We start from the raw sequence: 24,131 nt of genomic DNA on the forward strand, positions 1-24,131 counted from the left end.
AATACTGTCTATTCCCACAACGTCAAAAGCCTTTCTCATATCACAGTATTTACACAGTCAACTTGGTATCCCTTGGAGACAAAGCCTGTGTCCATGGAACTGAACTCACACAGGTTCGTCACAACTGACTTACCTTTGAGAAAGCCATGCTGTGCAGCAGAAACACGTTCACTGACACGTTCGTAGAGATGGCAGTACACTAATCGTTCGAACAATTTTGGTGTCGCGGACTGCATAGCTATTTCTCGGTTGTTCTTAGTGTCTGAACGCGAGCCCTTTTTATAAACCGGAGTTATATGAGAGATTTTCCAGAAATGTGGAAAATAGCCGGATGAGAGTGATGAGTTGAACAGAATGGAGAGTGGTTTACAAAGATCGTCCTTATTTTTCAGAGAATCTTCGCTGGCAATTTGTCTGGACCTGCTGTTTAGCTTGAATATAGATCTTCCAAACCGTGATTCACTTCATCTAGAGATAATTCCATTACATCACCATGCGCGTTGATTGGAGGATCATAGTCGTTTGTATTATCGTCGCGATAAAAACTCTTGAAGTATTCAGCGAAAAGTTGAGCTGTGTCTTGTCCATTTGAAGAGGATCTGTTTCCATACTTCATGACCTGTGGAACTCCTGCGTTCTAACGCCTATCATTTACAAATTTCCTGAATGATTTAGGATTAGCTTTGATCTCATTTTGAATCTTCGAGATGTAAACTTGATACGCTTCTCTGTGCAGCACCTTGAATGTTGCCAGAAGTTCTTTATACAAGGCAATGTTGTCCGGGGTTGGATCACGACGCTTTTTCTTGAGTGCCTTCCGCGCGAATTACGTTCATACTCTGATCCCCTTGACCGTTATGAAGTTTGTGAAAGGGATTCTATCAAACTTGACATGAGACATGTAGGTTTGTGTTGGAAAGTCAGAAAAGTTTCCAACATGAAAAGATCTCAAACCGGACCGGGATTCAAACCTATCACCCTCAGCATGGTTTGGCTGAATACAGTTTACGCAACTGATTCTGCGCAGCGGTAAATAATGCACGTTTGGATGAATCAGTAAATATTATGTCGCAATATTTTATTCGTTTGATTTTTTCATAGTTTTATAGAATTGAATTTAATTTCAATTTCATTTAAATTTAAACGATCAAAATTTTTACAAGTTTTCAATAAGTGCAAGAGATTACACACAAGGGACGCACCGTACACGGTAGTTGAGAGAAGAGTGGAATGTTTAGAGCCCGATTGGTTATAAAAGTCCTCCTCTTACCTGACAAATTGAATGAAACTGTCAAAAATATAAGGAGTCACCCTACGAGTAAAGGGCGAATACGAGAGTATTGCGACACATTCACCAGGTCATAACTTTTCTACCATTGGGTAAAAATCAACCAAATTTTGCACACTTTCTCATTGATGTGTATTGTTTACATGCTGTCAAACTCGAAGTCGTGTTTTTCGATTCAACGAAAATGGAGGTGAACCAACGCGAGTCGAGAGAACAAATTCTTTCCAAACACCTGGAATTTCCTGACCTGTCGCACCGGCAGTTGGGAAAAATGTTGAACATTCACCATTCAACTATCTCCAGAGTGTTGAAGCGGTTCCAGGAGTGGTTGACGTTGGACCACGGCAAAGGAGCTGGAAGAAAACCGGGACCGGAGAACAAAAAGACGGAGGTAAAGGTGAAACGGATGATTAAAGCAAATCCCAACGTCTCAAGCCGTAATTTGGCTAAAAAGATCGACATATCGCAGAGCCACGTCCAGAATGCAAAAAAGAGAGCTGGACTACATACATACAAGGTACAGAACTTCCCAAACCGCGATGAGCGGCAGCAATCGACGGCTAATACTCGGGCACGGAAGCTCTACGAGAAGATGCTGGCGAAATATGGCTGCTGTGTGATGGGCGATGAAACGTATATAAAAGCCGATTTTAAGCAAATTCCGGGGTTGGAGTTTTTCACCGGTAAGAGCAAGTTCGATGTGGACGACAAACTTAAGAAGAAGACAATGTCGAATCTGCTCTTGCGGACTGAGGAGTGAGCCTTTCGTGACAAAGGGCACAGTAAATGGCGAGATCTACAAATCTGAGTGCCTCGAGAAGCGCCTTTTGCCGTTCTTGCAGCAGCACGACGAAGCTTCGCTATTTTGGCCAGATTTGGCATCATACCACTATTCTAAAAGTGTCCTGGAGTGGTATGAGGCCAATTCTGTCCATTTTGTTCCAAAGGACATGAATCCACCAACTGTCCGGAGCTGCGCCCGGTGGAGCAGTACTGGGCAATAATGAAGCGGGAACTTCGAAAGAGCAAGAAGACAGTCAAAGACGAGAAGGACATGTTAAGAAAATGACAAAAAAAACTGAGAAACTGGTACCAGATGACACTGTAAAGACTTTGATGGAGGGCATCAAGCGAAAATATCTTCAATTTTACACTCAAGGCTCTATCTATTAAATTTTCTTTTAATTTTTAAAGTAATTCTAAACATTATAAGAAAATTGGCATAATATTTTCGGTGTCGCATTAATTTCGTGTTCGCCCTTTATACCAAAATCATCACTGCACAAAAAATATCGCGGAATATTCAGAAAAAATTCGTTTCGTTTCGAAGCATTTCGTGAAGATTTGAGTTTCGTAACAGTTCACTATTTGATGAAGTTTTAAAGTGCTCGTTACTTATCCATGAATGCCTAGTTTTAGTCATAGTAGAACCAGAATTATGTCTCAAATTTCTTAGCGAAAAGCATTCTTACAAATTGGGCCCATATTTGTTATCAGAGACCGAAATTTCCATATTAGATTTATGCAACGCCCTGTTTGTTCGAAGTTAATCATTCAATTTTTTCGAAATATATTAGATATAAACGATTGATTTATGTTGAATTCAATGTTGAATCTGTTCAGATATATAATTTCTTGCAAATTCTAATAGACTCATGAAAGCGTTTGTCATTTTTGTTTCAACTTAGAACACTTTTGTATGCGATTTGTTTATTTTAAATTCTTTACATAAATAAATAAAATTCTCCAAATCATTTCCAACTGTAATCATGTCGAAAAGTTGCCAAATTGTGGATTTCCATGTGTTTTCACACCCATTATCGAATGACAAATTTCGATCATTATATAATGCGATACTAACTTGCATCTCTAATTAATTATGGCTTAGAACAAACTTCCCAGAAAGCCACACAAGGTCACTGAAAGTTAATCTAAAGTTGGTTTTCTAGCCCAAATCAGTTCCCGTTTCACTCAAAAATTCCATTAATTGCACAGTTTCCCAAATGAATAATGTTATTTACCCACAAACGCCCTTTACCTCACGAGCTGATAGCTTCAAAGATTCATGTAATGATTTTGGGATCCTTTTTTCCTTATCCATATCGAGTTTGGAGCGATGGGAATCGGTTCTTTTCGACGACGACGGGGGGATAAACTGAACGAGCATGTTGCTATCCTTGCTTTCCAAGTTCTTCGAAGAGCAAACAAGTGGCACATAAGGAATGGGATATGAGAAAAAGCTCTTAGTGATACCTTTAGCTCGGCATTAGTACATCAACTTGGCTTTTACATGACCTTCTTTTTTTACCCGTCAAACTGATATTCAAACTGTATCCGCCCCATGTTACTGCTCAAACCTTTAAGCCTTCAGGGCTGAACGCCATGATAACGAAATGTGAATAAAAAACCGTCACCAGTTCGACCAACATTACACGCAACATACTGGTTTGTTTGATGTTGGTTACCTCTGGATCAACAATAGTTATAATCTATATCATTTTTTCAAATATTATATTCAGTCAATCATCTTTTACTTAACCTATCATAACCTAGATATAAAACGCATTTGTCGTAGCAAAAGAAGATTGCAACGATTTTTGCCTAAAAGTATTAATAATTGTATTCATACTAGGTTAGAAGCTTCAGAATCATTTTCAAAAGTTTATTTTGATTTTTCTGCATATTTACTAAAAAAAAAGAGTGCAGACAAATTTTACAATCATCGACTCAAACCGTTGCGCAGCCTTACTTACAGGAAGTACAGTGAAACCTCCATGAGTCGATATTGAAGGGACCATCGACTCATGGAAATATCGAGTCATGGAACAACAATCCTTTGGAAAGCTGCTTCTAGGGACCACCATAGCAACCATGAAATTTTGTTTTTAGTATGGTTCCATGAGTCGATATCGAGTCATGGAACATCGACTCATGGAGGTATCACTGTATTTCGGACTTGGAGCTCTGTTAATTAACCTGAACTGTACAGATAACTTATTCTTATTAGAGGATTATTCTAACAATGTATGTTGGAAAATTGAAGTCTTATTAATTTTACGATCAAACCTTCATGCCAAACACTGTCGAATGCTTTTTCTATTTCTAGAAGAGCAAGACCAGTAACAGACCTTCAAATTTGTTACACGTAAAAGTTGGTGAGTGGTCGAATGATCATGGCGGAATCCGAATTGTTCATCGGAAAAAAATGAATTTTCATTGATTCTGTTCAAAATGTTTACTGATGGAGAAAAGCAAACTGATTGGACGATAGCTGGAAGCTTCAGCACGACTTTTGTCCCGTTCTAAAATTGGTACAACCTTAGCATTTTTCCATTTGTCAGGAAAATAAGCCAATTGAAAACATTTATTAAATATATCAACTAAGAACGATAAGCTACCTTCTGGCGGTTTCTTGATGAGGATGTAGAAAATTTCGTCATCGCCAGGAGATTTCACATGTTTGATTTTTTTTAATAATAGTTCTCACTTCTTCCAAATCAGTCTCTAAGCAATTTTTGAAAATGTTCTCTTGATTAAGAATGTTTTGAAGTCCTGAATAACTTGATTTACTATTGGACTAGTAAGTCCTACAATAAAATTGTGCTCGCTTTCACACTACATAGCAAGTTTTTGAGCTTTTTCGCGATTAGTTAGTAATAATTTGTTTTCCTCTTTCAATGCCGGTATTGGCTTCTGAGGTTTTTTTTTTAAATTTTAGATAATTTCCAAACGGGCCAGTGTTCAATTGGGAAAATTGATTTTCAAAATTTGTGTTTCTTGATTGTGAAAAACGTTTCTTGATTTTTTCTGCAAATCCTGCCATATAATTTTCATAGCAAGATCGCGAGTGCGTTGAAATTGCTTTCTCCTCACGTTTTTGAGGGTATTGAATTGAGAAATATCCTGAAAAGTACTCATCAAATAAAATTCGGCCGTTGGAATTACTTTGACAATTATTCCAAGTCCGATGTTTGGCATTAAAGTCACCAATGACAAAAAAATTGACTTATAGTGCGTCAATTTTTGAAAGTCTGTTTGGAGCAAATTAACGTGCTGCCCAGAGCATTGAAAAGTCAAATAGTCAGCTATAAAAGTATATTTACCAAGCTTTGTTTCAACAGAAACACTGAAAGTTTCAAGCTATGAATGATGATTACAACTCCCCCTCATGTTCCATCAAGTCGATCATTACTATAAACAAAACAGTTTGGATCTCTTGCGAATCTGGATCCAGGCTACAAAAAAGTATCAGTAATAACTGCTATATGTATCTTAAAAGCTGTTAAAAATTAAACAGCTCGTCTTCTTTACCATTCAAAAAAACGAGCCATCCATTAAAACGTAATCTAATAACATTTTGATTAGTAAATTTTACACCAACTTGGACTGTTTCAGTCATAGTGGTGGTTTTGAACATTGCATCATTCAGTAGATTCAAATGTTTCTAGAAGTAGGTACATTATCTAAGATTTTCCGTTAGGATTTTCGGTAGACGAAGAGGTGGAATAGGAGCTTCCTGTGGCGGCAGGGGTTTTCCATTCGATTTGAAATATTTAGAACGGTTGTTCGTAGAATGAAAAGGGATGGATTTTAAATTACCTGCTACGATCGGATTTTCCTTGGGTAGATCCTTTTGAAATTAAAAGATTCGAATGGCTACCCGACGGAAAAAAATAATTTGTGAATGAGCATGATTATAATCCACATGATGGGTATGATTCTTAATCAAGCGATCGTTAACTGAAAAATGAGCATTGTTTGAAACTGTACCCGGATAATTCAGGAAACGAAAAACATAACCGTTCATCGGCCTGGTACGAGCCTCGTCCATTCGCCTACACGAAGGGCAATCCCAAAAGTTAGACTTATGGTTGCCCCCGCAATTTGCGCATACAAACTTTATGGTATCATCCTTTACAGGACAAACATCTTGGTGTGAGAAGAACCTTCGCAAATCATGCATTTAGCATCCATGTGGCAATTTTTTGTTCCGTGACCCCGCTTTTGGCGTCGACGGCACTGAGTGGGGTTCTGAAAATTTACTCCAGGTTTCTGAAAATGTTCCCATGTCACACGGACATCGAACATAAGTCAAGCCTTTTCTAAAGCTTTAATATTATATAGACCTTTTTTTTATTAAAGTGAACTAAATAATATTCCTGAGAAAGCCCTTTCCGAATAATTACTTGGACTGGGGAAATCCAAGTAAATCATTTATTCCATTTTTGATCTCTTCAGGTGACTTATAGTCACTTGAGAGACCTTCCAAAACGATTTTGAACAAACGTGCAGTTCTGTCTTCATAAGTAATTGTGCTTCTTCTCTTCAAGATGTTTGAGAAGAAGTTCGCGATTTTTAGGAGTTTCCGGCAATACGCGACAGTCTACTTTCTTTGCGATTTAGAAAGAAACCTTGATTCTTCTAATGGCTAAATAACCCGAGTTCGGAACAACTGACCACGATAGGCGGCACTCTTTATTTCTTCACTTGAATCAAAGAGCCTGCCTCGATTAGGTGTTAGGAAAATTTATCTAGTGCATCGAACTGATTGCTCATTTTGATGCAATGGAATTATCAACATTATCCATTTCACCCTTAAAAGAATGTTCGCATTCTGGAGAAACATTCTTTCTCCCATTCTTGCTACGTTTGGTGACAATTTTAAACCCCACTTTTTTGGAAGGAAGTTGTGAATTCAGAGACTCACCCTTCCTTTTGTTTGTAAATGCAACCATGTTTAGTGAATCAACGAAAGAAGAAGAGAGCTTCCAATAGGTTTTTTTCCCAAGACAGTGACCAAGAAAGATTACTACCGCTAGCTTTCGCTAACGGATCCATTTAAAAATCGAAGGATCGTAAAGGGATCAATAGTAGAAAAAACAGTACTGAAAAGTACTGTTTTAGTAGCACTGAAAAGTATCGTTTTTAGTTTTAGCACTGAGAAGTACTGTTTTATTGCTATAGGTAGTTAAAAAAATCTTCCAACACCAGAGAGAATTCGAGTACGTACAGCACAAAAGTACGATGCGCACTAGCCGAGAAACATTCCTGACGAAAAGCTTCAATGGTTGGAATGAAAATTGAACCTACATCCTTCGACACGATGGGATTTACTGTCTGACGACACTAATCGCACGGCCATGAAGCTCACAAAATTTATGAAATGGCGCTTGAGTTTAAAATATTTTTGTTATTGTTTTTTTTTTAAAGAATACTTGAAGAAACTATTTACAAATAAAAATGCATCATAAACATGATATTGATCTATTTTATCAATGAACTTTGCAATTTACTCTACAATACAGTGGAACACCCATAAAACTGGCAACACTTGACATTTTCTAACTATTTATGTCAGATTGTATTGACAAAGAAGAAAAAAAACACAACCAGAGTAATAAAATTGCACCATAAAAATAAATATTTCACTCATGAAGCTATTTTACTCACCAACAAAAATTGCAATTGAATGCCAGAGATATTTTAGAAACAGCTGAGAGGTTTTTATAAAGAAATCATTAGAGGATTTCTTAGAAACAAACATAGCGTAAAAAACCTCGAAGAAAATTCCAGTGCAAACGCATGATGGAATTTTTTTATGGAACATTGAATTGAACTCCTGACTAAATTCCTTAGCAATAGGGAAATTTCTGAAGATTTTCCTTGATAAATCCTCTCGGATAATCCGAGAAATTGCTGAAGGAATCTCTGAAAGCATTTTTGGAAGAATCTTTGGTCTTTCAGGCCTTCAGAAGTCCCAGCTTTAGTAACGTGTGCAGGAAATTTTAGAAGAAGTGTTCACGAAGAAATCTGTTAAGATCAAGGGGAGGACAGCTTTGCTCTGAGCAGGCTATGCGCATCGAGCAAGCTCTGAGTTACTCACATTTGCTCAGAAATCATCAAATTCACTTTTCATACTGTTTGATTTACTGACAAGACAAGACAGCCTACTGATCTTGAGCTTATCTAGTTCATTTATTTGAGGCTCAATCGCGTTTAACGCTCTACGGAGCCGAAACTCATTTTTTGTACTATTTACAATTTATTCACTTTTTAGTACCAAAATTAGTACGGGATGGAGCCAGGGTACTCGTGGCAACTCGAGGTTAGTGGTCACAATTTTGGAGGAAGGACAAGGTAGGGATTGGGATCAGGGTTCTCTGCTGCTCATCCGGGAGGTATATTGTGGTAGCTCGATTAACGTATCATGGCGTTGGTACCAAATTCTTGCCGGTCTTCGTCTGCCGGATGGCCAGGATCCTCAATCCAACACAAAGGGGACAACACACAAAAAAAAAACTGGAGAAGAGAAGACAAGAGAATTAAACTTTTATACACGACAGGCGAAGGAAATCGTAAATTGCGACCATATAAATGAAATCGCGGGTGCCCAACACATCTCTAACTGAAACATAGGGTTGTCTACCTCGGGCCGCAAGGGTATCCAAAAGTTGCGCTCTGGAGGCGTCCATATCCGGGCACTGCCAAACTACGTGGTCGATGTCATCATAACCGGAACCACACCTATTACAAATATTGCTCAGCGCGAGGTTAATCCTGTGTAGATGTGCATCTAGCGAGTAATGGTTGGACATAAGTCTTGACATCACGCGAATGAAATCTCGACTTACGTCCAAACCTTTCCACCAGGCTCGCAAGGAAACTCTAGGAGTTATGGAATGTAACCACCGTCCCAGTTGGCCATTTAGCCAATCGCTTTGCCAACCGTGAAGAGAACTTTGACGTACTAAATGGAAAAATTCATCTCGTGAAATTCGTCTATCATAAATCTCACCTTCCTCAGCGCCCACCTTTGCGAGAGAGTCCGCCTTCTCATTGCCATAAATTAGGCAATGTGAGGGGACCCATACAAAGGTAATCTTATATGATCTTTCGACCAGTGCACACATCTGCTCTCTTATTTTTGTAAGAAAGTAAGATGCATGCTTAACAGGTTTCATCGATCGGAGTGCCTCAATAGAACTGAGACTATCCGAGAAGATGAAGAAGTGGTCTGCGGGCATGTTTGAGATCATCCCCAAAGCGAAGTTGATTGCTGCCAGCTCAGCAACATAAACCGTGCAAGGTTCCTGAAGTTTTCGGAAGGCGGAAGAGTTTTCATTGAAGACACCGAAGCCAGTGGATCCATTGATACGGGACCCGTCAGTGAAATATCTCCTGTAGGAATCGACATTCTGGTACTTTGCATTAAAAATACGTGGGATAGTTATACATCGAAGTTGATCTGGAATTCCATGAATAGCTTGTTTCATGGTCAGATCGTATTCAACAGAGGAACTGTCATTGGTGAAGCGTACACGTGGAGGGTTATAACACGGAAGGCTAATGTCAGATGACATATAGTAGAGATAAACTCTCATGAATTTCGACTGAGTATTCAGTTTAAGCAATTCTTCGAAGTTTTCGATGACGAGTGTGTTGCTCACACCACATTTAATAAGTATTCTTAGCGAGAGCTCCCAGAATCGGTTCTGTAGTGGTAAAACCCCTGCCAGAACCTCTAGGCTCGCATTATGTGTTGAGTGCATACACCCTAAGGCGATACGCAAACAACGATATTGAACTCGTTCCAATTTAATCAGGTGGCAGTTTGCTGCTGAGAGAAAACAGAAAGAGCCATACTCTAGAACAGAGAGAATGGTTGTTTTATAGAGTTTTATGAGGTCATCCGGGTGAGCACCCCACAATGTTCCGGTGATTGTTCGTAGAAAATTGATCCTTTGTTGGCATTTTTCCGTTACATACCTAATATGGGTTCGCCAAGTGCCTTTTGAATCAAACCAGACCCCAAGGTATTTTGAAGTCAAAGACTGGTCGATGTCTGCTCCCAATAGCTTAAGCTTTAGTTGGGCTGGATTCCGCTTCCTTGAAAATACAACCAGTTGAGTTTTTTGCGGCGCAAACTCGATCCCTAAATTTCTAGCCCAAGTGGATAGATTATCAAGGGAATTTTGCAATGGTCTTTGCAGGATTTCCGCTCGTGGGCCCTTCATAGAGACCACAGCATCATCTGCAAGTTGTCTTAGCGTGCATGGTTCTTCCAAACAGTTGTCAATATCTTTAACATAAAAATTATAAAGCAAGGGACTTAAACATGAGCCTTGGGGAAGGCCCATATAGCTAATTCTGGAAGTTGTCAGTTGACCGAGAGTGAAGCTCATGTGTTTTTCTGACAACAGATTGTACAAGAAATTATTTAATGTTCCAGGAAGTCCACTATTGTGCAAGTTTTCTGACAATATTTCTATGGAAACTGAATCAAAAGCGCCCTTAATATCCAAGAAAACCGAAGCCAATTGCTCCTTGTCAGCAAAGGCTAGTTGAATATCTGATGAAAGCAACGCTAGACAATCATTTGTTCCTTTGCCCTTGCGAAAGCCAAATTGAGTACTGGAAAGCATATTGTTTGATTCGACCCAGTGGTCAAGTCGAGATAGGATCATTTTTTCTAACAATTTCCTTAAACATGATAACATAGCAATCGGGCGGTACGAATTATGATCAGACGCTGGTTTCCCAGGCTTTTGAATAGCTATTACTTTGACCTGTCTCCATTCAGGTGGAACAATGTTGTGTTCCATGAATGAGTTGAACAGGTCAAGCAACCGTCTTTTAGCGATATCAGGGAGATTTTTAAGAAGATTGAACTTAATCATATCGCGTCCCGGAGAGGAGTTGTTTGATGAAAGAAGAGCCATAGAAAATTCCAGCATAGTGAATGGTCTGTCCAACGCATCGTCTCTCTGGGTTTCCCAGAATGGCGGTTGAGCTGGAACTGAATCAGGACAGACCTTTTTTGCGAAGTTGAATATCCAACGATTGGAGTATTCGTCACTCTCATTTGAGGATGAGCGGTTTCGCATGTTGCGAGCCACTCTCCAAAGCGTCGTCATTGAAGTTTCTCGTGAGAGGCCATCGATGAAACGTCGCCAATAGCTACGCTTCTTCGCTTTAATAAGATTCTTCAGTCTTTTATCGAGCTTCGAGTACTCTAAATAAAGTTCTGAGGTACCATATCTACGAAAAGCTTTGAAGGCATTAGATTTTTCTCGATACAACTGAGTGCATTCATCATCCCAACCAGGTGTGGCTGGTCGTCTTTTGAAGGATGCACTTGGAACTCGTTGTTTTTGTGATTCTAATGCACTTTTATAAATCAATTCTGTTAGGAATCGATACTCATCCAACGGTGGGAGAGTGTTGAATGATTCGATACCCAAAGTTACCGCTGATGCAAATTTTTGCCAATCGATATTCCTAGTGAGGTCAAAAGGAACCTGAATTGACTGTTCTGACCTTTCACAATTATTTCTGATAGAGGTTATTATGGGCAAGTGATCACTACCATGGGGATCATCGATAACCTTCCACATGCAATCGAATGATAATGAACTTGAACCCAAAGATAGGTCAATGCGACTTTCTTTGCCGTCGGATGAAATACGTGTCACTTCACCTGTGTTCAAAATGTTCAAGTTGAAATCGTCGCATAAGTCATAGAAAATAGCCGCTCTATAATCGTCATAAGATTCGCCCCATCCAGTACCATGTGAGTTCATATCACCCAGTATTAAAACCGGGAATGAAAGCATGGAGACTGTATTCCAAAGATGACGGCGGTTTATTGAAACTCTTGGAGGAATATAAACAGAAGCTACGCAAAGATCTTTACCCTTTACGTTTATTTGGCAAGCAACGATTTCTATGCCTGGATGAGTCGGGATGGGGATTCTGTAGAATGAATGGCACTTTTTGATCCCTAAAAGCACACCCCCGTAATTATCATCTCGATCTTGGCGAATAATGTTAAAATCGTAGAAGTTGAGATTATCTTCGGAAGAAAGCCATGTTTCACAAAGTGCAAATATATCACAATCGGAATTGTGAAGCAAAAACTTAAATGTGTCTAATTTAGGTTTTAGACTATGACAGTTCCACTGTAGCACAGTGATCATATCTTGTACCTCACTTGATGAATTAGCCATCGAAAGATATGATCGAAGCAAGGAGGGGCCACGAGATAGTCAATTCCCGGAGATATTCTTCTATTGCGGGGAGAAAAAGGTCGAGTATGCCTCTGAATGAGTCTGAAACTCCGAGAGCATTACATATGCGATCCACAAGGGCCGTAAAAGTTATCAGTCCTCGCTTAGCCCGGGGGGTTTTCGAGGAAGAGCGAGGGACTTCAGTAGCTTTTTTCTTGCTATCTTGTCTAGAGCTTCTTTTCGAAGTGTATTTAGTCGGTGGAGGCAGGGGCGGCAGATCTTTGCTGCAACACGGGACGGAAGCATCAAAGACCTGGTTTTTCGGTATTTTCAAATTTGCCCCACTTCCTTTGGGATTAGACAAACCTTTGAGGGAAGATTTCATTACCTTACGGCGCAGTCCTGGAGAAGATGGAGACTTCCTTTTTCCGGGTGCGTGTACCTCCGAAGAATCTCCCCCATCGGTTTCGTCGTCGTTCGCTTCATCGGAAGACAACTCTTGAAAAGAGTTACCAACTGGGATGGCTGATGAAGACTCTTCTGCAGACTTTTTTAAAGACTTAATCATTTCCGCATATGTCTTCTTGGAGCGCTTCACAATGGAGCGACTCTCATTTCGAATGCGCCTTTTGTATGCCGGGCATTTCTGCAAGTCATGAAGATCCTCACGACAGTAGCTGCATTTTTCAGCTTCCTGTGTGCAAGCATCTTCCAAGTGAGCTTGGTTGCATTTGCCACAACGGGGCTTGTTGTCGCAAAAGCTAGCACTATGACCAAGCTGTTTGCAGTTGGTACAATTGAATACCTTTGGCACGTAAAGGCGCACTGGGTAAAAAACACTATCAATGCAAACAAATTTCGGGAGCACGGAACCAGGAAAAGTTACACGAAACGAGGCTGACGGCGAAAACACTTTCTTATTTCCTTCCATGGAAACTGATTGTAATTGTTTACAATCCAGTATAGCCACATCAGGAATGGACCGGTTCTCAAAAACGCCTTTTCCAGTCTTAATGTCTTCGCATGTCAGACTCGCGTCGATGATTTTCCCTTCCACCTCAACCTCTCTGGCCAAAATATACACATAATATTCCACAGTAAGAGCTTCATGCTGAGCAATCTCATTCGCTGCTTTGTAACTAGGTGCAGTTACACGCAGCTTGGATTGCTTCACTTGGTGAATAACGGTCCCAGGATATTTACGCGTCAGCTCTCTTGAGATCGAGAGCACATTCAAAATCTTATTTTTGCGCCGGAAATAGACAACCCAAGGCCCAGCCGAAGATGGTTGATAAAACCGCGTTCGAGCAACGAGATCTTTAGGAGGCGTATCGCCTCCATCCGATTCGTCCATGCGGGATAAAAATCAACCGCCACCAAATAAACAAAAACAAAAAAAAAAAAAAATATAACGTGAAAAAAAAACAAAAAAAATATGTGAAAAAAAAAAACTTAATCGATTAGTGGGCTATTTTGTACACACCTCCCCTATTTGGTCGAAAGAATCACAACAGCGGGAGAGAGACAAAAGCGAAGCGAAAAACAACCTTCAACTCAACAATGTTTGTTCGGAGATGCAAAATGATTAGGATTATTGAATTCAAAATAAATAATAATAACCAAAAAAGAAAAAAAAAATAAACCGAAAAAAAAAATAACGTGAAAAAAAAAAAGTTGATCACCTTGGTCCGTAAACCGTAGTTTGAGAACCACTGGGAATTTAGGCAGAAAAACAACAACCACGTGATACACGAGGAAAGGGGGAAACAATAGAGCGAATCGAATATACTTATCGAAACTGCTGGCGTGCTTGGATGCTCTGGCTGCTGTTGTTGCTACTGTTCGTCGCACCCGTTGCCGCCGCCGCCGCCACCACCACCGTCGGTCTCGCTGTACTGTGGTTGGTTTGGCTCAGAATTGGCGGTGATTGATTTTGATGATGATGATGCTACGTTGAAAAGTACACCTGTAACCCTTGTTACAAGTGTCTCCTTCCTTCACGGCGATCACAGATATCGTTTTGTCCTCGGTGGGATGACTCAGGATATAAAAACCCACTAATTTCACTATTAAGTGGGGAAAAAACTCCACCAGCTACAAAGCGATGCGGTAAACACAACCGGCTACTGAAAGCGATCGGTAAGGAATGATCTTGAGCTTGATCATGAGTTGCTTTGGAGCAACTCTGATCAAATCAACTCATTCGTCGTTATGTGCACATAGCAACCATAAATGGTGGGTTGTTTGTTTCGAAGTGAAAAGTTTTCGTATCATCTCGTATGTAGCCCATAATTTTCATTAGGTATCTTTTGTTGAATGAAAACACTTACTTTCAGCTTTGACTAAATATAAAGTGAACATTTGGCAAGAATTCTTTTGCAGGGTCGTGACAACTTTGCCACTGAATCACTATAAGCATTCTCCTTTCAACGTTGCGTTGACACAAAAGTACTCACAGATAAGTACAAGCGATGAATTAGTTGCTTCAATGGAAAATATATGAGGTGCTAGACTTTTACTCGTACTCGTTGGCTAGGGGAAGCATTTAATCTATCATTTGATTCAAACAAATAATACGTTTAATTTACTACTTAAATGCTTTGTAGCTAGTTATTTATATGAATTATTATTAATTTAATTTTTGTCTATATCATCTTTATGGCTGTCTATCAATAACGTACATAAGCTTTTTGGGTTAGTTTCCGACTCTTCCTCCCACCTTTGTAAGATTGTATGTATTAAAATTACAATTAAGGTTTTTCAAACCATCGTACCCCCATAATTCCTCACATGTACAGTATTGGACAAAACATTTGCAACTTTTTCGATTTTCCATACAAAATGACCAACTTTGGTAAGCTAGATCTTAGTTATTTATCGTCCGATTTGAATGAAATTTTCACAGAACATCAGATATAACTTGAATTTTAACATATATTTTTGAGTGATTTTTCCAACCACGGGTTTATAAATTATAACGGTTTATCTAAAGTGTAATTTTCGACGAAAAATTCAAAACTATTTATCTCAAAATCTGATAGCCCTACACAAAAACTGTCTTCAGCAAACTTGTTCACCTCGTTAAAATCTACAACTTTGCTGAGGATACCAAGAAGCTATTCCTTCAATATGTTTAGTTATGTCATTTATAAAAAATCGTCAAAAAATTGACTTTAGTCAAACCGTTACTGCTTTTGAACTTGTGATTGGAAAAATTACTCAAAAATATATGTTAAAATTCAAGTTATGTCTGATGTTCTGTCAAAATTTCATTCAAATCGGTCTATAAATAGCTGAGATATAGCTTACCAAAGTTGGTCATTTTGTATGGAAAATCGAAAAAGTTGCAAATGTTTTGTCCAATACTGTATGTTTTCCACATTTTACAAGACACGGAAACAAATGAAGTTAGGCAGGAACATCACTTGGTACTAATTAATTCGTAAATCCAAGTGCTGCCCCTTTCCGTAGCGATAATCCAATCCTACACCTTCCGATATTGGTTGGAAACATATGCAAAATCGCAGTATATCAAACAGTATGAAAAGTGAATTTGATGATTTCTGAGCTAATTTGAGTAACTCAGAGCTTGCTCGATGCGCAAAGCCTGCTCAGAGCAAAGCTGTCCTCCCCTTGGTTGGATTCAAAATTATAGCTACCATCTCTGGCTGTGCAGACCCAGCTTTGGCTCATGCAGTTTTCTATTTTCATCAAAATGAATGCAATAAAATAAAAAACAAGACCTGGAGTAAATTTTCCGAAATAATAGTTATTTCACGGGCAACAGATCAATTATAGAAGATGAGTTCCCAATACACAATTCTGATTATACAAATTTCCTGTGGCCAACGCCATATAGTCAGTGTCATTATTAGTAATAATAAACGGGCAGTGGTGGTTTAGTGTTATTTCGAGTGCAGTTTAACGCAAATGTATTGAAAAAATATATCACCGATCATATATATTAAAACATGCTCCTATACAAAAAAAATGAGTTTGATATATGTTTTCTTGATATTTTTATGAGCCTTTGTGAATGAAAAAGAGACAGCTCACATAAATTAAGTACGTATTCAGTTGTCTTAAAATCTTACTCTAACCTAACACACTTCCTCTCTTCACTCGTTTCAATTTCCCAGTATGCATAGTTTTAATTACCTGTTAGCCCCGATAAAGTGGTGAGCCGCATCACACTCAAGAGCACACCGAAGAAATCAGATGGCTTGCCTTAATGGAACACACCGTTATTGATTTATGGCACCTAGAGTGCGATAATCATTACACTCCAGCATAAGCCCCTATGAATCATAAAAGATGGGGGCTGCCAAGGAGTGGAAAATTATTGCTAATATGCCACTTTAGTACTCGTGCTTAGCTCGCTTCCGATGTTCCTCTACCGATAATGCGCTGTTCTTCACCACACATTTCACACGTTTTTATTTCATACATCGTTAGTGATAAATTCATTAACGTCACCGACCGTAGATATAGGCATTAGTATGTGCCAAGTGCTTCCATTCCATATCCTCGTTAACACGTCAGTCTCTTCACAAGGATGGCAGACTGTAGTAACATATCTCGCGGTTGCACTTCTAGTTGCCTCCAACCTCGAATCACTCGAATAACCGTTTCGCTGTTATAGCCGCCGTTACTGGCTGCCTAACATCATTTCACGGATCCCCCTCATACCAAACTCACCACGGCGAACTGCTCTCACATGCTAAATCACCAGTTTGCGTTTATGACAATTAGCACTCGTGCGCGAATAGCACATATAAATTCATTTGGGCTTCCACCTCCGCACGGTGCACCAACAATAGAATCACTCTTTCTGCCCAGTCTCATTTATGAAGCCAGATACAAGTTGTACCTTGGTAGAGACCGTATCTTCCATTATCCACTCGAATCGTTCCACGGACGGCTGGGAACACGAGAAAGTTGTGTTTTAATTCAATAATCCAATTTCATTCCGGTGTATCCAAACGGCACAAGTAACGATAACGGCCAAGAGAACGCCACGTGTTGTGTGAAGCCTCATTTCGTTGAGCTCGTAAAAGCATTCAGCAGTTGGGGCCACTAATCACACACCGTTGGTTTAACTGCGTGGGAACAGGAGGTACACAGCTGAAACCGCATTCGAAAGTACTGCCCCTACGTATGGCTAACGACTCTATCGTATGCGATCTTGAATGCCTTGTTTTTTCACGATTAGAACATTCAATGTTGCTTTCATTAGAGCTTCATCTCGAACAGTCTAACTGCAAGGACGTACCGAAATCAACTAAACGTACATTGCCAGCATCCAATCTGAGGATGTTGCCATCGTTCTCATCTGGTTGGTTTCCTGAGAAATTCGTTGAGTTTGCGCGTTAGTACTAGGCAACCTCCGATCTCCGAGAATTGCAAAGGATTCTGTGTGAAACGATGCTCCTGCAGAATTGCGATGCATTCAGGTCATTAGAATCTAAAGGAGCATTTCCAGGCTTAATCGCAAATCGCGTGGACGCTAGATTTTCTAAATTGAGTGGAACTCCGCTCATATATTGATGGTTATCCAAATTTCTTACACGGAAAAAGTGATTCAACTCAATTTTGGTTTGTTTCAACGCAATTATGTAGTTGAGTCCAATTACTCAATTTAGGATAAATTTACAAGATCCCTACAAGGTAGGTTGCTCTTAATTCCATTGCAAATATTTTCTCAACTTGAGTAAACTCAACATTTGGGTAAACATTTTTCTCCGTTTAACTTAGTTTAAAAATAAAAATATTTGGCAAATAAGAAAGACTGTTAGAGAAAATGCAATGGGACAAAACAAATTAGTTATTTCACGTTAGATCAGGGCTGCCCAACGTACGGCATGTGGAGATCTAGAATAACCTTTTCACAGTAGCGCAACCAGAGTTTGGCTCAAGGGGGGGTTTTGTAAACTTAAACACATTGTTTTTTTTTTTGGAAAATAAAACACAGGTAAAAAAAATCGAATAGAAAAATTTAAAAATATTTCAAGGTGAACATTACAAAAACGAAACAATATTTGCAAACGGTGTATCGGTTAGAGAATATAATTGTGTGAACTTATTTTTGTGGAATCTTCTAAGATTTTAAGGTGAAGATGAATCGAAGCCAAACTTCAAATTTTCGAGAGCACGGATCTGGAGAACCAAGCATCCGTTTAAGCTGAAAACTTAATCGATTGGTCACCAGCTGGTGGTGACCAATCGATTAGGTTTTCAGCTCAAACGGATGTTTGGTTCTCCAGATCCGTGCTCTTGAAAATTTGAATTTTGGCTTCGATTTATCTTCACCTTAAACGAAATAAACTGCTTTCTAAAGTTCTCAAATTTATGAAGGATCCTGACCCTTAAGTCTCGTCCACCGTAAGCATACATTTTTATATAAGCCAGTCATAGGGAATCTGTTGTACCTGGTGAAATTTTCCAAATGTTTTCTGAAATACGCTTGTGAGGGAAAAATAACAGATTCCAAAGAATATTTCGTTGTTTGCATAATTTAGCGGGGATTTTGTATTTTAAATATGATTTGTTAAACGAGATTATAATATTCTGATATTGATTTAAACTACAGGCTTCGTAGTTTGTTCAAAATTTCATCGAAGCTATATAGATATAGATGCACATGAATTAGCGTGATAACGTGATCACTCTTTGCCTGTGCTGGTTTGTAAATACGTTTCCAAACTTTTCCAGCTTGTAGATAATTGTAATTTTCTGCTTCAAAACGAAACCACCATCTCCCTAGGAGTTTCATTTCCAATCATTGAAACTAAATAATTGCTTCTTTGCTACACATACTAATTTAATGTTTGAACCTTCGAAGGCAATTTATTACAACTTTGAACTCTTAAATTGCAGGTTTTTTTTTATTTGGAGGATATTTCTACCTTATATATTTTGATTCTTCTAAATTCGTTTGATTTCATAAATGATTAAAATCGTTCCATATAAAAAAAAACTTTGTTTTATATAGAACAAAAACAAGAAATTAAGCTGATATCCACTACCATTCTCATTGAATCATGAGGCAGATTCTCGGCCTCGCAAACTGATGAGCATGATTTTTGTAGATGAGGAACGTTATAACGAATATTAGGAGGATCAATAATTTATAAAATTTAGCACAGAATTCTCTCATTCCTTCTCCATCCCAATGGACTGTAATGACTTGGCCAGTCCCTTATTGATCAATAATATGAAAGCTGCTAAGATTGCACTTCGAGAATAAGCAGAAAATTCCATCCCTTATTCATATGGATTGAAGTGCAATTCCTACCAGTTCCGTACAATCACGGAACAGCAACAATTGACATGTACAGTCAGTCTATGCTATGCTATGCTATATCGTAAATTTTATTTTGTTTATTATTTATAACATGGGTATCACACAACAATCAAATTAAGTCATGAAATGCTATAGAAATTCGAAGAGTCAATGCGAAGTGTGATCTTGCTTCTCTTTGCACAACTTATGTAGATTTGGCGTTATCTTCGAAATTGCGACATAAAATTTCATGTCAATATCGAGTTTTTAAACGATAATTAGTTTTATAGCCACCACCGTTGAAAGTCCTGGTTCACAGAGATACGATGTTGCGAAAGGAATATAATAGTATTCATTGGTCGTCTTGCTCCAAATTTCAACAAGTGGCAAGGATTGAAATCTAAATTTCGCATAAGCATCAGTAGAAAAATCCGCAAACAGTTCTGCTTCTTGAACAGTGAAGAATTTTGGAACTTTATCGTTGAATGTATTTCTCATCCAGTTCATGTGGCGTTTCTCGTTTTCCGGAAAATATTTGTAAAAAGCCAAATATAATTTGGTCAAAAAGTCTTCAATAGCGCTCTTGGGAATGTTTGACAATGCAATTTGATCATCTTTCAACAAGAAATTATGCTGAGAGAAACATGTGTAATTTTCCTTTGTCGTATACATGTTCCACAACTCAAGTTTTTTCTTGAACCCAGCAACCTTGTAAGAAAACTGCAAAAAATGAAACTCTCTCTCTTGCAACGATTGGTTGAAAATATTTAGCTTTTCAAACAAATCAGTGAGAAAACCCGTTTTAGACAAAAAAAAATCTTGATCGTTAAACATTGAAGCACATTAGTTCTCATCAACTAAGAATGAATAAATTTCGTTCTAGAGCTCAAATACTCTACACAATGAATTTACAAATGAGAGCCAACGAACGCTGCTGTAGAAGAGCAAACTGGAATGATCTGGCTTCCATAACATTATTTTGCGAAAAATCTTGCTTTCATTGGACGAGTCTTCACAAAGATCACCAATTTACGATTGTTTCAAAAACATCGCTCATGTTTTTGCTGAGACTTTGCCTGTCAATTCTCGATAAATTACGCAATGAGTCCACAGATCATTTGGAGCATTGTTGCAAATTCGTGCTTGTAATCCTTGAAAACGACTAGACATGTCAGAAGCTCTTGTGCAAACTCGAAAAAAATAAAAAAAATCCAAGGAATTCCATGCTCAACCATGTAGGAATAAACAATGTCGAATGTCGAATGTCGGCTCTTCCCAGCAGTTGGTTTCGTGGACAAATCATACGTAATACAGCAGATGCGCGTCCTTGCTATTGTCCGTAGCTTCATCCAGTTGCAGAGTATATTCTTTAACTTCCAGTACATCAACAATCTGGTAGTTGATATATTCGACCATGTCATGATTCTGTTGTTCAAAACCGGTACCTTCAGTAGTTGCTGACTTGCTTCTTCCCCAATCACAGATCGTTGCACGTCTGACCTAATCTCGAAACTCCATATAAAACAATGTCAACAATTCCAGCAGTGAATGTCAACACCATATAAAACATCTAAACAATTCCAGCAGTAAGTGTCAAAGAGCAGGAAAGCCAATTGAGCGTGATGAAAGAGGGACAGAGAAGGAGTATTTTTCGTGACATCACCATGCTCTCCTCTATAGTTAACACAAGATCCTTCGCAGCAAGTAAGATCAGTTCTTTTGCAATATTGTGTGAGGTTTATTACACTTCGCAATTCAATACGCCACTTTGTAAGATGCCAACAATGCGTTACTATTAGCGTGAGTTTGTCTCGAAACTGAAGCATGTGGAAGTTTGTTCTCAGACATTTTCTGACGGAAGTATTCTCTGTCCTTGTTGAGCAAATTTGGATGCTGAGTTTCCAAATGCCGCTTTAATTAATTCGGAATTTGGATTTAACCGAAATTTAACACCCACAACACAACACACGATCATCACCATTTACTTTCCTATGCGTAAATCCAAACTCAAGATAGCTGTTGTCATACTTTCGTACCTTTGGTTTTCTTTTTTCTTTTACTTAAGTATACATTTGCTCAAAAACAACGAGCTACACACGTGGTTAGCAAAGCCTTTGGGGCGTTATCCTAAATTATGCGAAAAATGTAACATAATTTAGTTATACATTTTCGAATTATAAAAATCATTTTATTTGATAGGCCACTTTTTAAATGTACTTAAAAAATTTACTCAAAAAATAGAGCTGAAAATATCATATCGGAAAGCAAATAACACATCGTTTGCATTGGAAATATATCAGTCTGAAAACGCAATTTTTATTTGCGTTTTGAGCTGGAAATGCTCAGAGAGAGAAAGAAACAATGAGAACGAAAACATTTGAGAAACAAAATGAGCATCACAGATTGTAATTGTGACACGGTGTCAGTCAGGATGTCAGTGATACGTTTAGCTAACTTGCTCATCTCCACGTTTTGTTTTCCTCGAACCTGTCCGGTCAGTCGGTTCTGCAATGGCACAGCTGGGTGTTGGCAAGGAAGCAAAGCAAAGCACAGCTTTAGGTGGGATGGGTGTTACAAGTTGGGACTGATGCCATGTGACTTCGAAAACATGCTGGCAGAGAGAAAGAGAGAGGAACGGTACGGTGATTCGCTTCGTTACTACACAATACTGCTGTCAACAGCCGTGCTAATGTAAAAAAATGGAGAATGTGGCCGAACCAGTAATTAATTTTGCTATTAATTTGCGTAGGTCAATTTATGGTTCACGTAAATGTAGCTTTTCGAGTGAGCTCTGAAGTAATCAACATAATTGCTGTTCCTATGGGAAACGTTCGAGTCACTTCATTAAAAGTGAGTGAAATCCACTCATTGCATGCAGTTAGCGACGAGATTCAAAGTTCTTGTGACTTTCATATAATTAAGTACCAGCAATTCAACAGTTTCACACATAATTTAAGGCCATTATTTATTCCTTAACATTGGTTTCTTTAAACATCAAAGATGGTCGGTTAAATGTGCCAAATAGTGGGTATTTTTAGTTGCGTCTCCCAGGAAGTAATGAGCATTTAGCGAATATTTACGACAGTCAGCTTTTACCGTTAGTCAACAAATCCAAGCAAGAACTTTTTGCGATCTATTCCAAATTTCAAATCACTGAATTTGTTTGACAGTTTTGACGTTCCAAATATGTGCATGAAATTAAACTTTTACTTAAGCATAATTTAAACCGTCTTCTAAAGGCTGCACATACTGAACGATCATGAGCATTAGGCAACGAACAACACGAAAAACCCACGGGGTGATGAATTTATCGTTTGACGACCAGTTTTCAGTGGGAGCGCGAATCGAACCCACGCTTTGTGGCATCCACAATACGCCTAAACGACTGACGCCGCTAGCCGCACGGCCACGGAACCCACAATTTGCAACATTTCAAGCAGTCTTCATTTCTTTTTTCTTGTGGAGGCCATAGAAGGCCCGACTTTCACTTATGATGCGCCTCCGTATTTCACGTAAACGTTATTATCAGCCGTCAGCAAGGATCCAAGGTAGACGAACTCGTTTACCACCTCGAACGTATCGCCGTGTATCGTAACACTGCTAACAAGACGAGCCTGTCGCGGTCGGCTCCACCTACTACCATGTACTTTGTCTTGGACGCATTCACAACCGGTCCAATATTTGCTGCCTCGCGGTTTAGGCGGGTGTACAGGTCTGTTCGACCGACAATGTGCATATCATCCAAGAAGCAAACTAGTTGACTGAATCTTCTGAAAATCGTACCCCGGCAGTTAAGGCTGGCTCTCCGCATAACACCATCTAGCGCAATATTGAACAACAGGCACGCAAATCCATCACCTTGTCTTAGTCCTCGGCGGGATTCAAACAAACTGGAATGTTCTCCTGTAATCTTCACACAATTTTGCACACCTTTCATGATTGTTTTTGATTGATTGAAGACTAATATTGTGAGCTTCTCGGAAAAGCTTTTCTCGTCCATGTTTTTCCATAGCTCTACGCGGTCGATACTATCATATGCCAATTTGAAATCAATGAAAAGGTGACGCGTTGGGACCAGGTATTCACAACATTTAGGGAGGATTTGGCGTCCAGTAAAGATCTGGTCCGATGTCGATTGGCCGTCAACGAAGCCAGCTTGATAACTTCCCACGAGCTCGTTTACTACAGGACACATACGTCGGAAGATTATCTGGGATAACACTTTGTTGTTAAATGCCATCGGAAATGGTGATCAGAAGTTCTCACAATCCCAACTTGTCGTCTTTTTTGTAGATGGGGCATATTACCTCTTCTTGCCACTCCTCCGGTAGCTGTTCTACTTGCTTTATTCTGCGCATTACTGACGAAGGCATTTCCTCCATTCCCTCGACCTTCATTGCCTGTCGCCATTCAGGTATTCGCCGTAATGCTGCTTCCACCTCTTGACTGCTTCACGTTCATCCGTCAAGATGTTCCCATCTTTATCCCTGCACATCTCAGCTCGCGGCACGAAGTCATTGCGGAACGCGTTGAGCTTCTGATAGAACTTACGAGT

At 39.1% G+C, this 24,131-nt stretch overlaps 1 protein-coding gene across 6 annotated transcripts in view; it reads right to left on the bottom strand.

The window, feature by feature from the left end:
• Positions 1–17,585, bottom strand: part of LOC5577100 — a 152,158-nt gene extending 134,573 nt beyond the window's left edge. The window contains exon 1 of one of the 6 annotated variants that reach the window (XM_001663139.2): positions 16,453–17,585. In XM_001663139.2, coding sequence (XP_001663189.2) covers positions 16,453–16,483 — 31 coding nt within the window. In that variant the 5' untranslated portion in view covers positions 16,484–17,585. The remainder of the gene's footprint in view (positions 1–16,452) is intronic. The other 5 variants (XM_021850004.1, XM_021850008.1, XM_021850005.1 and 2 more) reach the window with 5 other exon arrangements.
• Between the last annotated feature and the right edge of the window lie 6,546 nt (positions 17,586–24,131).

Source organism: Aedes aegypti, chromosome 3, assembly GCF_002204515.2.
Source record: "Aedes aegypti strain LVP_AGWG chromosome 3, AaegL5.0 Primary Assembly, whole genome shotgun sequence".
Classification (NCBI taxonomy): domain Eukaryota; kingdom Metazoa; phylum Arthropoda; class Insecta; order Diptera; family Culicidae; genus Aedes; species Aedes aegypti.